Here is an 18,949-nt window from a genome sequence, read left to right on the forward strand (position 1 = left end):
CCTGCTTTAGACATTAAGGCAACAGTTTAGGAATATGCGTGGGCTTAGTAGTTTTTCTTTTTTGTGTTTTACAAGACAATAAATGTGACAAATAGGAATTATTCTTAAGTAGGCCTACAATAATGATAAAACATTATTATATAGAGTCAAAGCGTGTGTGTTTGCGTGCGCGCGTGCACGCGCGTGTTTGTTGGGCGGAGGGGCTCGTAAAGGGGCGTGGAATAAGCCACCATCACAGGCTAATGCAGTGTCCCAGCATGCCATTAATCTCCGTCTGTGGACCGTCTGACTGACACCAGGTTGCCATCATCCTTCCTGTCAGCCGAAGTACTCAGTGACGTGCCGGCCACATCCACTTTCTGGGCATCATCCCCGGTAACGGGATGAAACCGACACTTTGACAAAGGAGCATCTCCTCCGCGTCTTTCTCGTCTGCACAAGCGGAGCTCGGCTTCCGCTCTCCCACCGGCGGAGATATGAGGAACCCACTGGCCGGTTTAGCCCTGACGTTCTGGCTCTTTCTAGAGGTGAGCGAAGCCTGCCATTGTTTTGTTTTTTATGAGCGACGATAATTTCCATAGTTTCGGTAGACACGCGCGTGTGGTTGAAGGGATAGTGACGCCCTTTGAGTGTCTTGTTGTGTAGAGACAATAAGTCGGTTTCGTTTTGAGGCTTATCGGTTGCTAGCAGGCTCCCTTTGATGTAGCTCCGGTACGTGCCGCCTGGTATTGTTTTGTCCAAATTCAGTTCAAAAGTAGCGTCATTAACAGTGCTTCGCTTCATGCCAAAGTTCCACTCATCGTAGAGGACAAATTGAGATCTTTATAAAATGAATGACAGTGTGCGGTAACTTCGGCACGACTGACACATCAAGAAACACTTAATAAATATGTATATCTCAAATCTGAACTTTTATTTTGATAGCACGCCGTTCCCTCTAATGTGAAACAATAGATATCAAAAAGAACAAATAGATATGAAAAGAGGGGCTTGATACATGCTGGGAAGAGGAGTGGAGACAGTCCTGTCTAACCGATGAGACCAGTGAGAGGCTCTGTCGGAACGCCAAGTAGGCTACCTGAGATCCCGTCATCCTTTGTCCTTGTGCCCAGACCCCTGAAACTACTCATTGGGTTACTGGGCCTGTAGGACAAACACTCACTGGTGTACAGCAGGAATCCAACTGTACCAACGATGTCAAATCAATGACTCTTTTCTCATCATGTGATTTTCCACATCTTGATGCATTTATACTTTTTGTGAGTCCAATTTAGTGCCTTATATGTGCTCCTGTTTTCCTAACACGTGCACTTTGACGTCTCCTAATGAGAATGATTTTGGGTCGTGTGAATGTGAGGGACGTCATTGGGGGTTTTAGGATATTTTTAACATGAATGAGGGGACGACAATGAGCTCTAATTTAGTCGTTTTTGACAGGGCTCTGAAGGGAGCACGACGTGGTCACGATCCCCGCTCTTCCTACCAGTCCAGTGCCGCTGACATTCATGTCTGTTGGTGTATTATTAATCCACATCATTATTATTTTATTTCATTCAGCAGACTTGGTGAGTACATCCATTTTGAATGCGAGCAGTCGGCCAAAGGGGACTGGAGCCCTTGAACCTTGCGATGGTTCACTTTGATAGGTGGCTCTGACAACTTGTACATTTGGACTGAGGCCGCTGACGTTTTGGTTCTTTTTCGACGGCTTTGATCAGCGAAAGCACAATTCACTTATGTCTCATGTTGTGGCGGAAGCGCCTCGGAGACACTTTGGCTTCAAACGTCTCAGTGAAAGGGATGCAGGTACGAGACAGATGTTCGAAACCCCCTTGGTGACGGTTTTTCTAAACCGAACTACGTGGTTTTGCTGCCTAAACCTAGCGTTCGTTTTGTCGCTGGAAGCTAACTGTAGGTAGTTATTTGAAGCCCAACCATGATGTTTGATATATTACATTTCGTGGCTATTTGACGAACTGCCGTGAGACGGTGTTGCACAGACGGCATTGCTGCTACTGCCAGCCCTGTTTTGGCTGAGAACTGCACACACGTCACAAATCTCTTATGTCTGATATCGGACAGAATCGTCAACTAGTTGCACTCTGTTTCCAGTCAACTTATTGGAGCGGGCGGATTCAAAGGTGTGGACCAGGTCCACGACTCTCTTTGAGCATAAGCCGACTCACGGCACATGTGTGTTGTGTACAGAACTTGCACAATTTTTCAAACTCTCTCTTCGTGTGGGTCAAGATGTAAAAGTTATGGCAGATTTTGGTTTCATCAAAGATGATGTAAGTTCTTTATAGAGTACTTTATTTCCTGGTCTGGCTGCTTTATCTTTTTAATGTAACAGTGAATAAAGAGCTACCGGCTTTACAGGAACGCTGTTGTTCCTTCATGTCGTTGTCTTCTGTCTGGATCAGCAGGTGATGTGGTGGCTCACTGTTACACTGTGAACTGAAACTTAGAGCGTGATGATCTCACAAAGAGGAGTAGGACAAAGAAAAAGGGGCTAGTTGTCTTGACGTTGTCTGAGGACTTTGAAACCCCTTAAATAAAGTAAGAAACATCCAGTTGATGCAGAAGGCATCTGAATCAGCTGAATAATATTGTAATTGCTTCTCATGCTCCTCTGTTTGAATCATGTTTTCTAACACAACAAAGAGAAGCTGTGATCTTGATTTGACCTGTTCAGGCCACCGTATCCCTCCTGCTAGAGCGGGCTTGTGGTGTGCAGCCATTCAGTTAATAAACAGTCCGTTTCCAGGCTTGCAAAGATATTGTTTCTGTGCCTATAATTGCATTATCATGCAGCTGGATGATCAAGGTTTGTTTCATTTTGGCATCTGTGCTGCTCTCTGCTGGACAACACCAACATGTATTACACCTTTTTGTTTCCTTTATTGGGATTTGATTTTAATGTGGCATGTTTTTACATTCGTGTCACATGACCGTCCAAAGGATAAGCGGGTATAACTGATGGATGGATAAAAAACAAGTCATCCAGTTGTTAAAGCTGCCGTTACAAAAAGCTAGGTAGCTACTTGTCTATTCATCTTTTCAAACTGGACTCAATTTAATTTCAAACATTTTTGGGTTGTAGCCTTTATTGAAGTGCCATTTTGATGACTATGCTTTTCAAACATGTAACAGGAATCTGGTCAAATGTCTTGGAAAAAGTGATACAAAAGCAGTTTAAGAGTAAATCTTTTTATTAGTGCTATTGTACAGGTTTACCAGTTTTTCAAAGATAGTTACAAGGCTGCAGGTCGTGCTCTATTTCTCTCACACACATCAGATTTACTTTAAAATGAACACTTACAAATCAAAGTGTTGCTGTTGTTGGCTAGAGGTCCCTGTCGGACTGGAGAGCAGTTATGCTTTTGTTCGTTTACAGTTTCTTTGAGGACTTGATAATCGTTATAAGCATTGATAAGAGAAGGAAAGTCCTCCGTTTTGTGTCCATCGCCTTTCTCAGAGCGGCAAACCGTGACTTCAAGCGTCCACTGGACACGCTGCTCACTCGCTCCAATTACAGCTTGCTTCCTCCGCATGTAGGCAATTATAAAATGCAGAATTGAACTGCACCTGATACATTCAGGCAGACCATCAGACTTAACAGATTTCCTTCAGGCTTCCTCCGGCTCTGTTTCCTCCTAACTGTCTCCACTTCAGGCCAAAACACACACTGACTCAAATGATGCTTGTTGGCCTGTTGCTGCTCACTAATGGCATCTGTGCGGTCAGCTGAGATCAATAAGACAGGAAGAAAGAAGTGGAAGAGATGAAACAGAATAAATTAGAATCAGAAGAGGATCAGAAGCAAAAGAGGAGATTTTTGAAGAAATTAAGGCAAACAACTTTTTTTTTAAGGCTGATATTAATGCAATTGTGTCCATAGATTCAAATTGTCTTTTGACCATTTTAATGCAAAGATATTTCCTGATCATTCCAAGTCTGCAATGTGCCTGTTCTTGCAGAACCACTAAGACCTACGGCTCATTCCTGGCAGCGGGCAGCACAGACCATAATGAGAGACTGAACTGCCTTTGAAATGCAAAACGATATGAAAGAAATGATGAGTGTTGTAGCACACTGCACGTTAGAAAGAATTAGAAAGTGACGGCAGCTATTCTGATGAGTTTGAAGGAGCAGAGCCGTGTTCAGTAATGTCTGAGCTTTCACAGGAAGCCTCTTTATTGACCCGTCTCCTTTCACCAAGTACACCGACGGCATCATGCAACCTCAAAGGCAGAACTCAGCCTTGATCGCCTCTCTCACACACACACACACACACACACACACACACACACACACACCCCCCCCCCCCCCCCTCAAATGCCCTTTAGCCAAAACCCATCTGAGCTGCTTTTATAGCAGGAAAACACATTCTCCGGTTGCGTAACGGTCATTCTTGTCCCACTGGAGCACAGAGGGACATTTTCCTCCGCTGTCAGCACTTACACGGAGCTCTAATTAGAGGAGGACAATAAACAGAGCTGGACGGTGACCACTGCTGGCACAGCGTTGGGAACCGGATAACAATTAGGTCCAAGCTAACGTTGATAGATTGCAACTAAGTCAATAATTGTAAAAGTAAAGCTTTATTACCGTATGTGTGTATTTCTATAGTAGAAATGTCCTTTTAATATATGATACTTTCTGCATGTACTGTACGTGGTATGCCGACGACGTAGTCCTCATTCATCCTCGCCTACACTCATCCTTCCATCCAGACAGAGGTGACATCGTTAAGTGAGTCACATAAAGGCTGATGTTGGCCAGAATATTGTGAGATGAGAAGCTATTAGATTGTGAGGGGGACTGAGAGGAAGGATCAGGAGAGTTGATATCAGACTGTTCAGGATCTGCTTCAGTAGCACTGAGGAGCCAGACATTTGGTTTAAAACAGTCAAAAATGAACTAACATCATCAATTATCCTCAATCCAACATTAGAGGACGAAGAAGAGCTGCCCTGAGGGTTAGTTTGTTTATTTTACATCCGACGACTTTAATTTAGATTGTATGGACCCAGTTGTAGGGTTAGGGTTGGAGGCGAAATGCTGACCTCTTCAATTGCAGCACAGATATTGAACATGTTGATGCAGAGAGAAAGCCGGACAGATGGATGGTGCTCTCATGAAGCCTGAGGCACTTGTGCTCCGTTAACCGTTCTTGCTGATGTAAAGCATTACATTACACTCCTGGTCCCAAGAAGATGAATATTAATGACATTTTCTGATATGAGCACCACTCGGATCAAAACGTCTTATGGACACCGTCTACCGCACCAAGGTGTCTCTTAAAGTAGAATGCTGAATCTCATTCAATTTGTCTTGAATACTCACGATCCCTAGAAGATGAATCATGTCATATTTATATATATGTATGTAGATGTATTTAATAGGTATGTATTTTAAGATGATCCCCTGACTGATCCTCTCTAACTCTACTGTTAGGTTGACATTAATGGCGGATTATCAAGAAATGTCATAATTCATGGTCCCCTGAGGATGCATCCTCGTGACTTTGATAACCCCCCTGACGTTTTCCCCAGCACCGAAAAACAGGTCAGGTTGACTCTTTTGGTTAAGACCGAAATATCTAGAATGTATTTTGTACTCGATGTCAAACATGGCCATCAATCAGCTTCTGTGTGTTTTTAAAATAGTTGAGAAAGATCAGATGACAGTTGATGACACACTTTCTGTGCGGGTAACAGTTCCCACCAGCGACCACGGTGATGGCGGAACACAGTCTGGACAAATGGAGTGGATGTGCATTGTGTCAGTGGGAGGGGACGAGATGCTCTGTTAAAAATATCCCACTGCCATCTTTGTCTCGGCCTCACCGTGTGTGTTCCTGACATTTCCTCTCAGCTCTAGTGTCACAGTATGGTCCCATCCTCCACCAGTAGCCCGACTAATAACCTCTTGTGTTGCCATGTTGGGAGCCACCAAAACGGCTCGACCCGGCATGCCGCACTGAAGCAGTGTCAAAGATGTGGTTGGGTATCTGTGTCCTTTTGGGTTAGTTTCTATCAAACCACTAAAAGAGAAGGCACACGTGAAAAGATTCAATTCAATTTATTTTTGTATAGCCCAAAATCACAAATTACAAATTAGCCTCAGAGGGCTTTACAATATGTACACATTTGACATCCTCTTGTCCCGGAACCCTCACATCGCAAAAGATGAAAGTTAAAATCGTAAAAACGCTCTTAAATTTAAGAGAGCTTCCAGAGGAGTCCTAAATCTGTTCACACTGTAAACATGTTTATTTGTGCTGTAAAGTTGGGCATTTTAACATGGGGGATATTCTTATAGTCTATGGAGATTGACTCTCTTTTGGAGCCAGCCTCAAGTGGCCAATTTGAGGAACTGCGGTTTTTGGCACATCGGCCTTCCGCTGCTGTCAAGGATGCAGCTTGTTTGTGTGCATGTTCATTCTTCTCAGAGTAATGCATATGAGCTTTGGACAGCTTAAGGACATATTTAACAATTACACTGTCTCAGGAGCTGGATAATAAAAGAGATATTTCACTGGATATGTGAAGTCATATCCTGCAGGTGGCTCAGGAGGAAAAACCAGGGGTTCACTAAAGTTATTAGGAATTTTCCCAAGGGCATCATGCATATCCATTCCAAATATTATTGCAATCTTTCCCATTTAAATGAATTCAGTCCAGGCGACAGTCTGAGCAAATATCTTCTATCGTGTTATATGTCATTTGATATCATGGTAACAGTGTATATCACAAAACAGTAATTGTTCTGTAAATTCAGTTTAGAAATAGTTTGAAAATGCTGGATCCTGGTGCTAACATGGCAAAACAACGAACGCATATGAAGCTCAACCTCAAAGAGGACGTAAAAAAATACAATACATATCTGAGAACACAAGCGAAGATCATGCCACTCAGAGGTTTCACTAACCTGACCCTCCGGATGGTTTGTAACACAGAACCGTCTGAGAAGCCGTCATTGGAAAGTGTTTTGAAAAAGGCGGTCACTTATATGCAATACATGGCAGGTGATCGGATGAACCATCTGTCAATCAAACTCTTGCCGAAGCCAGTAGAGGGAGAGGGGGGGGGGGGGGGGGGGGGGGATACATCTTTTGCATCTAGAAGAGTACTTTGCTCTTCTTTTACAGAAGAAGTACTCGCCGGTCCTGATAGAACTGATGCTTTTAGCATCTACGCTAACAGTCGCCGCTCTATGTCGTCTCACACACACACACACACACACACACACACACACACACACACCTAAGCCCCGCTCGAAGGTGCCAGCGCCTCCTCACGGGACGCTGATTGGTCCGGACACAGAACGCATCACCTGAAGTTTGACAAGATGGTGATCCTGTGAATCCAGCCGCCTTGTAAAGTAAAGGTAGCTGCGTAAAAGCGCAGAGGACCTTTTTGTGCTGTAGGGCATCCGTCATCCGTCATCCGTCACCTAACAGCCTGTGTGTAGAATCGGATGTGACTGAGAAAAGAAATGTCATCACAGAGCTACAGCATGTAAATCCAATCCCCACGGTCAAGTCTCTTTAGTAACATGTGTCTCGTCTGATCACATGGCTGTTGCTTTAATTAAGTGAGCGGATGTTTTACCTGCAGATGAAATATCAAATATATATATATATATATATATATATATATATATATATATATGCTCTCAAAAAGCTGCTCCCACTTAGCTGTGTTACTTATTTTAATCACCAGGAGTTATTAGAGTTTAGTGCATAACAAGGTGACATGAGTGAATGTCATATCAGTTTCACCCTGAGGCGAGGCGCGTCCCTGCAGTATGATTCACCGAGCATGCTCTCCTCTCCACCTCCGACCGGCTCCTTGTCTCTCCTGTATCTCACCTTCCCTCTCCTTCCCTCCTGCTCCTCTCAACGCCCTCAGCTCATTCCGTCCTGCTTCTCTTCAGGGCGCAGACACGATAACGGTGAAAATCCTCCGCGCGCCGCTACGAAGCGGGCTGCGTTTTCACAGGGATCATTTCAGAGACGGTTAATTAGGCACTCTCCAGCCGGCCGGCGACGGCTCTTTGTGCGTTCTCAGTGAAAGCCAGTTGATGGAAAAAATGAGGATTCACACACACACACACACACACACACACACACACAAAGGATACAGGGGGGATCCTCGCTGAGTGTACTGCTCTGCATGCCATTGTGGATTGTCTTTTATCAAGTTAGACAAAGAATGTTTTCCTAAACTAATTTAATCCGTCTGTCTTTTACAGTGTGTGGAAGCCAAAAAGTACTGCTGGTATTTTGAAGGCAGATACCCCATCTACTTCATGTAAGTACCACAACGTTCCACTCCTACATAAGACCTTTAATGTCCATCATTATGGCCACTACAAAGAGAGCACTTTTTGGCTGCACCACATCACCTCTGATCTGCTAAAGTCCGACTTGTTATATGACGCAGGTCTTTGTGGTTTTTTAAGTTCTGTTACTAGAAGTTTGTTGTTAATAAGAAATAACATCAGCTCTCCTTCATTGAACTTTGGTAAACATGTAATGCAATTATTTCATCGCCACAATTTTTCAAAAGACTCCAGAGCAAAAAGTGCAAAAATGTCTGAATCGAGTTTTCTAAAAAAGTGAGTCTTTTAGTAATGTTCTAAATCTCAAGAATGTCAACACTTCCGGTTTCACAGTAAAGGCCCACCCACCCGGCAACCTCTGGTTCTGCCAAGTGAAGCCAAAGCTTCATGTGTTAAAGCTGCATTCTCTCTAGTGTCCACCAGGGGGCGACTCCTCTGGTTGTATAGAAGTCTATGAGAAAATGACTCTACTTCTCTCTTGATTTATTACCTCAGTAAACATTGTAAACATGAGTTTATGGTCTCAATCTCTAGTTTCAAGTCTTCTTCAATACAGCATGATGTTCATTTAGTACATTATGGTCCATTTAGAGTCAAACAGACCATAAAGCAGGGAATGCTTTAGGGCGGGGCTACTGTGATTGACAGGTCTCTGCAGCTACCAGAGTCGTATGCGGCGTCTCTACGTCACTCCTCCTCAGTTCAAATATGGTCACTTCTGTTCATTGGATGCAAAAAAACAACATGGCGACGACCGTAATCCAAGATGGCGACGGTGAAGTCGCTGAACTCGCGGCCTCATAACAGCAGTCCACAAACCAACGGGTGATGTCACGACGACAATGTCCACTTCTTGTATACAGTCTACGGGTCCACCACTGCTTTCACATTCATTTATTTTGAAGCACACGTAGAAAGTGACAATGATGATTTAGATTTAGCAGCACTTTTACACATCAAAAGCAGCTCACCACATGTATCCATGTTGGCTGAGGTGCAAAAGCTTGTAACGACAAAAGATGAATGTACAATGAAAACAGACATAGCGACTAAATGATGGCATGAGGCTGACTGTGGCCTTCCTCGCATATATATATATATATATATATATATATATATCTATATGAAACAAATGTAACAGAAGCTTATGAAGCTCTTACGTGTTGGCTGGATACCAAATAGAAGCTAAGAATCTGCACTGAGCTGCAGAGCTGTGTTGAGTCTCAGCGGGTTCATCCGCACGTGCAGCCCTTGCATCAAAATTCTAAGTATGCGTCAATGGGATTTCCAAACCTATTGCTTTAAACTCTGGCAGTGGTTTTAAGAAGTTTATTTTACTGATTCAGACAGACGACCGGCTTCTCCCACAGTTCCAACTTTCATCCATTTAGCTTGCTTTCCTGCTACTGGCCACGGAGAAAGGGAGAGCACCCGGGAGGAGAGATTACCGTAATGAAAACCAACTCGGAGGGAAGTACTCCTTTCTCCTTCACTGTTTGTTGGGGGGGGGGTTCTCTTGAGCTTCAACTCCATCAGAATCCAGTTTCTTTTCCGAATAACAATCCACGTGTTCACATATATCTGTGACAAAGAGGGAATGAAAAGCTTGGTGCACGGCGTCTGTCGAAGCGTACTGTATGTCCACACAGCTGACACACTCTACTTCTGTAAAGTAGCTTTGTCTCCTCAAAACCATCAAAGGCACAAAGAGAAGGGACACGGTGCTGAAACCACATTATTGTCTGCTTCAGCAGGAGCTTTGACAGGTGTTTCCAGGGACAGTTGTTTTCATTTCCAATTTGGAATCAACAAGACTGTAGAAGTGAATGAGCATATTTGAACCAGGTTATTGAACATAACTCAGTAATTATTCACAGATGTAATCAATGCATCCAGAGCTTGGAGACTCTCAGGTTTGAATATTCACGTTGCTCTCAGTGTAACAATTTATTTCAACAGCACCGCAGACGGCAGCCTCCGAAATAATCCGAAAGCAGGACTGTTGTGTTACGCTACATTAGCTTTAGCTTGCTCATCCTTAAAGGGCCCGTGCTTAGCATTTTAGGGGATCTACTAGCACAAATGAAATACAACATTCATGAGTCACCCGGGGGCCGATATGTCGGAACTCGTAATGCTGATCAGAATGATCCGAATAATGAAACCTCCCTTCTCTCAGTCAGTGATCAGCAGGATGTTGTCTGCTTTCATTTCGAGATCAGGATCCTGTGGGGACTTAAAGAACCAGACTAGTTCTATAGTGAGTCTAAACTCTTCACCATTCCTCCAGTAACGAAGAACATTTACAGAGTTTTTGCAAACAGGCGGGCGGGGTTTGGTACTTGTTTTAATATTACTGCAGACTCTGGGGCCTCCAGGGACAGCAGCTGCTCATCCTGATCTAGTGTTGAAATGCTAGACAGGACTGGGAGTCTGAGGTATGCACTGTCATCTATCACACACACACGCACACACACACACACACACACACACCTGGTTATTGCTCAGCTGTGTTAGTGCAGGTTTCCTGCTGCTCACCATACACCGATCAATCACAGTTGGCCTCTGTTCTGAATACTTGGCTCCCAGGCTGCCGGCTTGCCGTTTACAATGAAACCATTTCAAGTTTGTTTACGAAGCAGAAACTGTGATGAACGGCAACATCAGAACCCGCTTTATTGCCAAGAAGGTTTTCACTTACAAGGAATGTGCTTTTGGAGTTTGGTGAATATAATAAGAGAACATGAGAATGAAAGCAAGCACTGCAAATGTAAAGAAACATAAATAGAAAAGGACACATTGAAAATATGAAGAATATAAAATAAATGGAAAGTATGAATAGAATATGTGCATCATCTTAATTGCCTAAAAGCAGCATGAACAAAATAAATGTTATTGCAACATTTTATTGCCAAAGGGGACGACGTATTTCATCTTGTGTCCCAGTGTAAAGTTTACCACTTAGCTCACCATCACAATCTACCGCCTATCTGCAATTTCTTTAAATTAAAGTAGTTTGTTTTAGTAAACATCCTTTTGAATGAAATACAAACAAACTACTTGAAATAGTCATAATTATAAGCTCCCCTGTGCATCATTTGGATAACTGAATAGAAGAGAAAATAACACCCTTGTCTTACATGATAAATCCTTTATTTTATTTAAATCAGGAATTACTTTTAACTTTCCTACCATGATAGAAAGCTGGACAGCTCATTTGAGGATATGCACGATTATCCCGATAATGGAAATTCATGACAATACTTCACCACAACTTGACACAACGTATCTTTTTATCGTGGTCCACGATGATATCATATCATTAGGGTATGGAGGGGTAGCGGTGATGTAGTAATTGGAAGGGTCCCGGTTTGGATCCAAGCCCTCAGGAAGAGTGCCAGGCTGTGAAAGGAATTCTACATAGTGGCCGAACAAAGGAACTACATCTTCTGGGTCCATCACGTGAGGTGAATCAACTTATGAACACTTGAATAGCCCTTATTTAAATCATTAGGTCCTAAAACTTGTCAAATCCATTAATAGTACAAACCCAGAGTTACTTTCCTCCCTCCGTTCATGGGGAGGCTGGAGGCTGGAGGCTGGGAGGCTGGAGGCTGGGAGGCGGGGTTAAAGATAACGCTAGTGCGCTTGCTGTCTGGGCCCCATGGATGCAAAAGATCGCTTGAAGATCCGGGTAATTTACATCTGGTTTTTATCCTCTGAAGTCAAACTGTTTTTGCTTCATGCGCCACTAAACAGCTTTGATGGGAAAGAACAGGGCGCTGCCTCCAACGGCGTATCCAGTTCTCTTTTTTTACATCCATGGTTTGGTCCCCCTGCTCCTGCAAAGAGAGTGTTGTAGTGTCCTTGAGCAAGACACTGAACTGCTCCTGATGAGCTGATTGGCACCTTGCATGGTAGCTTCTGCCATCAGTGTATGAATGTTTGTGAATGTTTGTGAATGTTGTGAAGAGCTTCTAGTGTTTGGTAGACTAGAGCAGAGCTTCATAAAGTCCACTCACTATATCGTCCCTTCCCTTTGTTGTTTAGGACCGGTGTATATTCTGAGGCTAACTGCTGACCTGTATGCCTCTCTGTGTGCTTTCTGTGTTGTAGATGTCGCTCCTATGAGGACTGCTGTGGGACTCGCTGCTGTGTGAGAGCCCTGTCCATCCAGAGACTATGGTACTTCTGGTGAGTTACAGAGAGACGGTACACTCTTTTGCTTCTATGTAGTACTTTGTTTTGACTGGCCATGAGTGTACCTCTGTGTCTGCTTGCTGCGTTGCAGATGATACTTTTAAACAACATTTAATCATTGACAATGACGTTAGGCTAAAGCCTGATCTTTTCTTCCATCCTCTTCCTGCTCCCGCTGGACAAGCACGGTGTGTTGATGGTGTTTGGTTGGTGAAAGGTCTGACATGTCCTCTGTTTGTCCCGTTCAGGGTGCTGCTGATGATGGGAGTGCTGTTCTGCTGCGGTGCCGGCTTCTTCGTCCGCAGAAGGATGTATCCGTCCCCTCTGAGAGACGAGGCAGCCTTCAACGTCTCCTTCACCAGGCACCCTGCCACCTCGCCAGGTACAGCAGGATTCAGACCCTCCACTAAGCCACAGTTGCCTCCAGTTACCAGGAGCATCAGTTCAGACCAGTACTGTGCAAGTACAGGGAACATGTTGCCAAAGTCTGGAATAAAACTCAAACCGTTCTCCTTTTCTTTCCAGTTTCCCAGCAGCCGGGGAGTATGCAGGGCTTCGGGGTCAACGGGATGACTGATGTCACACACCCGGCATACCCACCACAGCCTGGCTCCGCCCATATGATGATGGGCTCCTACCCACCGCCTCCGTCCTACTGCAACCACCCGCCTCCGTCCTACGAACAAATATTTCAAAACAGCGACAAGAAGTAACTTCCGCAAGGTACTGAGGAGATGGAAGGTACTGAGGAGATGGAAGGTACTGAGGAGATGGAAGGTACTGAGGAGATGGAAGGTACTGAGGAGATGGAAGGTACTGAGGAGATGGAAGGTACTGAGGAGAAGGAACTTGACAAGTGGAAAAAAGGGAAGGAAGGAGGCAGTGAGAGGAAGTTCAGATGGAGATGAGGGAGAGGAAGGCCTGCCAAATGTCTTCAACTCAACGTTTTGTGGATGTAAGACTTGGAAAACACACACAATGTCTTGTCCTGTGGAAAAAGACCAGAAGAGGCCCAGTAACCAGACACACACACACACACACACACACACACACACACACACACACACACACACACACACACACACACACACACACACTCGTTTACTCACGCACACTGCTTCATCTGCTCCTGATTTACGTGGATCCATCTGTACAGTGATCGTGCCGGCCTCGATGAACTTAAAGACGAGCGAGGAAGCACCCGTTCAGGTTCTGGATTCACCCCACTGTCACCTGTTCTCCTCCACCCTCCCGATGCAACTACAGCTAACCCTGTACAGCAGTGAACAGAAACTCATCATGTGTTAGAATGCTTCACGGGAAGTCTTTTAATAACTCTTCAGGAATATTTTCAACTGAACAGCTGAGAAGTGTGATACACGTTATTATAAAAAAAGACATCTCTGTACAAACCGTCCATTTTCAAAGGATGACACCGACTTATTCTCCATCCAGCATTTTACTGCACGATGGGCCCTTTACTAAATGATGACTTCTTGATCCATTTTTTATTACGGTATGTGTAGTCCTGCTATGTAACGACGTAAGGAGCTGCTCCGGCAGTCACCGAAGGAATCAGACGAGGACAGACACTGCCAGTGGTTCACATGTTACCGTACCGTTGGAGAGGAAGATCGCGTCAGGAGCTACAGTGACTGACGCAGGCTATTCCTGGCCAGCTAGTGCGTTAGTGGTTAGCTCACCAGCAGTTCACTAACTAGCCCTGCTGATAAGGTTTCTACGTCACCAAACATTTTCAAATCAAACATTGAAAGAGTCAAAAGACACCACCTCTGATGTGAGCAGGCCTTTAGCCCTGAATTAGATACTTTCCTTGTGTTATTTGGATCAGTTCATTAGCAAGTGAACGCTGATTCAAACCAACTGTCTATAACAGTAGCTCCTTCCTAGATGAGCTGAATTGAATGTTCAGTACTGGTGTTCATATTGGATTGTATTTCGATGTTGTTGCTTGTGATGGAGGCTTTGCAGCATGTGGACACTTCTGTAGTACCTCCAACTCAGAACTGCAATCAGGACTAAAATTACTTAATTTGTCCAGCCAACAGTCTAAAACCCAAGACAGTCAATGAACTGTCATATACCACAAAACCAGCAGCAGATTCATGCTGGTGCTGTATGTGTGGAGGAAACAGCAATCATCTCTGTGTGCATGCTGTGCTCACAGAGTGACACGTTGTTTGTTGAACAGCAGCCGCTTTACACTAATCAACAGCATCTAACAGTAAGACGAGCATAGCATCAGCATATTTTCCATGTTGGTCCTTCTGCATGGACGGACAAACAGGATGTGACATCACACAGTAGGCCCACGTTATGGAGAAGCATTTAGATCCCATTAAAATAAGTCAGTAAACATGTAAAGGGACGTGTTCCCATGAATAAATGTGTGTACAGATGTTTGAATCGTACGGAGTGAGAGAAGTGGATGCATGTGGTCATTCTTCTTCTGCTCTCTGACTGTGAGGTCGCTGTTGTAGCTGAGGCTGGTGGATGTGCTGTGTGGGAGCTGCAGCGGTGATCCGTGCTCGTCCGTCCACTCGGCTCATTTCTCTGAAGCATGGCTGCTGCATCTCTCCGTGCACGTCCAATGGAAACAAACTGAAGGGAAATCAGTCGAGACAGCATGCCTTTTGTTCGGCCGTTCACATGACCTGGACCGGATTTAACTTTCGATTTTTCTCCTGCTGCAACAAACATCTGAAGTACATTGAAGATACAAATGCTGAATTCTTTGTCACGGTGAAAGGAAGCTGCGAGGGTAACACCGTTTCTGCCTGAGTCGATCAAACCTTGATTGCAATCCAGTTTTTTCAATGCGTTTCTTTTCTTAAATATCCGATAAACATCATGGGAGAGCTGCTTCCACACCATGAAGCACAACTAGACTGAGGAGGGAGAATCCTGCGTTATAAGCAACGTCTGCCAGAAAGAAAATGATTGTTGACTTCGAAGCTGCGAATGTGGTGAGAAAAGAGTTCACTTTTCCTCCAACATTCTTTCTCGCATCTTTGTCCAACACCTGAAGTTTGTAAAGAAAAAGGTAAAGGGATACATTGACCTGGAGCTAGAAGGCAATTATCTTAGCTTAGCATAAGAGCCGACATCTTTTATTGGGAAACAACAAAACAAAACAGAAACGCACATACCAATACAAGGTCAATAATGACCATGTTGTTCCCATTTGTTTAATCAGACAACTCTGCACAGCTGTTATTACGTTTCTGATTGTATTGGCTCACGTTTGCTGATGTACACACACTGCTGTTCTGCTGCTAGGCAGGCAGCCCGCTTGCTGAGCTTTATTCTGTTCTTGGCAAGATTGGACGACGTGTCTTATATGACGACTTCAAGTCAATTGTCTGCATACATCGCCGCTTGTTTCTGAGTTTGAACGAAGTGTGTTTTACTGCGTCTGAACAGTCCATTGGTGTCTAGACGGGGGGATTAGAAAAGCGTGGGATGTATTCATTCAATCGCACACTACAGCAGTGGTCACAGGTGGAGATCTGAAGTCTACTGAGTGCACACACATACATACATATATATATATATATACACACATACATATGTGTGTGTATATATATATATATATATATACATATATATCCATGAAATACGGAAATTTAATCCCACACTATTCATCATTTTTAATGCCGTTTGTTGTGTGTAGGTGCGGCGCTGTCCAGGGTACTGAATAGGAGCGGATGAGATCAATAGGCAGAAGAACATGACATGTTCCGCTTCTAAGCCTTCTTCTTTTCACTTCATCTCGCTGCCTGGGCTGAGAATAGATCTACACTGACAAGGGCACCATTTCTATTTTCATTTCCCTTCGTTTATAAAGACAATTCCTGTTGAGCTACTGCTCTCAGCGAAGCCCTGTCATTTGTTTCATATGTTGTCATAGGTCAGTTTATTTATAGGCCTTTATATGATTTGTTTTTACACAGCTTCAACTATTCTGGAATATTTGTCACTGAAGCTTCAAGGACCCCAGAATGTTATTTGGGACAGTGGACCTTTAAAAGCACAATGTGTTGTTTTTACACTTCTGTATTTGCACAGATTACACAACTGAGGTTTAACATCTTCAATAATTAGCTTTCCAGGTGCTGGTAGTGAGCTAGCTGTTTCCCCCTGTTCCCAGTCTTTATGCTAAGCTAGGCTAACTGCCGGCTGGCTGTAGCTACATATATCGACAGTGATGAGACTGGTATCAATATTCTCATCCAACAACAAAGTAAATAAGCATATTTCCCTGAAATATTTAACTAAGCACCAGTATTTCTTTAAAGTGGTACTATCCGGTGAGTTAGTATTTGCAACATTCTTCCTGAGTCAACACATTATATGAGTCTTGAGTTTGATGGATCTGTCTCTGTAAAGTATCAAACTGACTGTATCCTAACTGTCACATAAAAGAAGCATAAAACATAAACGAGTACTTGAGTGAAACCCAGATCACAGTTGAATTTACACTCGTTCACTTCTGGTTCCTTAGCTTGTTTGTACAAAGCTCCAGTGTGTACAGAGATGTGGTCATTTTGACTTTAGTGGTGCAGTAAATACCTGATGATGATGATGATGATGATGATGTGGTTTCAAGAGGTATTATAGTTTTGTCCCCAACGCCGTCCCATCACTCTGAAAACAAAGGGCCTCGTGCAGAAACAGTCATCGTTTTCTTCTGAACCTCTTCCTTTTTTTCTGTGAGGTTTGCTTCAATCACAAGAGCTCGCTGTCGAGCCTCTCAGCCATGATGAGCACACCACACTGATACATTGCCCCCCCCCCCCCCCTTCAATCGTACTAATATTCTTAATACGCAAATGGAGAGACTGGGGAATGTGACGGGTTCTCTTAAATCAAAGTTTGTTTGGTTCTGACATTAAGGACTTTATGAGGACTGAGGACTTTGAGTTATTGTATTTACATCTGGTGGCTGTAAAAGGTTTAAGAGCTTCTGAACAACAGGCTGTTGACGTACCTTCTTTCTTTTTTTAAAGGGAAATACACACGATGTGTGTATTTTGTACTTGCATGGCTCAATTAATTCAAAAGCAATAAAACAAAAGGAAAATAAAATATGTGATAAAATCACGTGTTGATCCTTTTTATGGAGGATGAATATGCTCTCTTGGAAAATATACATTTTTTTTCTTAATGGAAATGATTACCTGAGGGGGTGATTAATATGGAATCCCAAGACTTAAATATGATCAAAAGCTAATTTCAGGGACCAGTAATCTGGCCTGTCGTTCTGCTATTACAAACAATGTAACTTCCTTTACAGCGGCTCTCAGATCACCATATGTTTGAGGCAGTTATTGATACTATTTCTTGTTACTTTGTTCTGTGAGGAACCTCCGTCCTGTCTCTTTTTGTATAAAGATGAACAGACTGCCCTCACGGCACCAGACGCTCTTATAAATGATTTGTACAACACCAACGCCTGTTTTGGCACTTTGTCAGGGTCATTTGGTTTTCAGTTTTAAATATTCAGTTCGGAAGTGATCCCTGCTGCTCTCCAGAGAGCTGTGGGGATATTTCACCGTGAGAGAACCAGTGTAGTGCACACACCTCTGTAGAGACTTCAGACCCCGATCTGGTTTCTTGTCTCCCATGAAACCAGTAGCAGGTTTTAGAATGAGATCAGCACCCTGTGCAGCCGTTTCTTCTGGTCTCGGGCTGTTGGATTTTGGAAATGCAGAGCACAATATTAGAGAAGGTATTCTGTTTAATCATGTCAAACTATGCAACAGGTACTGTAACTGTAAAGGCATCTTAACCTTTTATCCTCTTCTTAACTTCTCCTTCAACACAAAATACTGTTTTACATTGTGAAATATGGAAATAAACTTCACTTCTGATAACTTCTGAAACGTGATACTGACTCATGTGTACTTGACTTGAGGTTGATTTTTCATACCACAGCAGTATTGCGTTAGATTAGATGGCATGTTTATGTGTTATTATGCACATTCTCCGTTTGTGCGTAAGAAACTGGAAACTGAAATATAGAAAACAAATATTGCAACACAAGTTTTTACGTCTGGCTGAGGTGTATCGTTAAAAGCATAAAGCGATTGGAAACAGACATGAAGCAGTGACTTTAACGACCACTGAAGAGACGAGAAGTCAATGGCAGACAAACAATCTGATCTTTGTGTGGAGACATCAAACAAACATATTTCTGTGTTTTTCTTGTGTAGCAAAATGGGACTAACATCTGCATTTCATTGTGCAACCCTGTTGTACAATGACAATAAAATAACCTTACCTGGAAATCTCTGCAAGAGAATTAAGCATTTATGTGCAAAAGATTGTGAAATGTGACAAGGAGATCAGCAAAGATCAGGAGAACAGCAAAGTC

General features: G+C 43.4%; 1 protein-coding gene across 1 annotated transcript; it reads left to right on the forward strand.

Moving 5' to 3' along the window:
- The first annotated feature begins 251 nt into the window (after positions 1-251).
- On the forward strand, positions 252-18,447 carry vopp1b (VOPP1 WW domain binding protein b). The gene is made up of 5 exons (XM_076085452.1): positions 252-527; positions 8,263-8,321; positions 12,469-12,546; positions 12,801-12,934; positions 13,078-18,447. Exons 1-5 carry the CDS (start codon positions 477-479, stop codon positions 13,263-13,265), a joined length of 510 nt encoding a protein of 169 aa, XP_075941567.1. The 5' UTR covers positions 252-476; the 3' UTR covers positions 13,266-18,447.
- The last annotated feature ends 502 nt before the right edge of the window (positions 18,448-18,949 follow it).

This window comes from Anarhichas minor, unplaced genomic scaffold, assembly GCF_050575085.1.
Source record: "Anarhichas minor isolate MPS153535 unplaced genomic scaffold, ASM5057508v1 ptg000155l, whole genome shotgun sequence".
Lineage (NCBI taxonomy): Eukaryota > Metazoa > Chordata > Actinopteri > Perciformes > Anarhichadidae > Anarhichas > Anarhichas minor.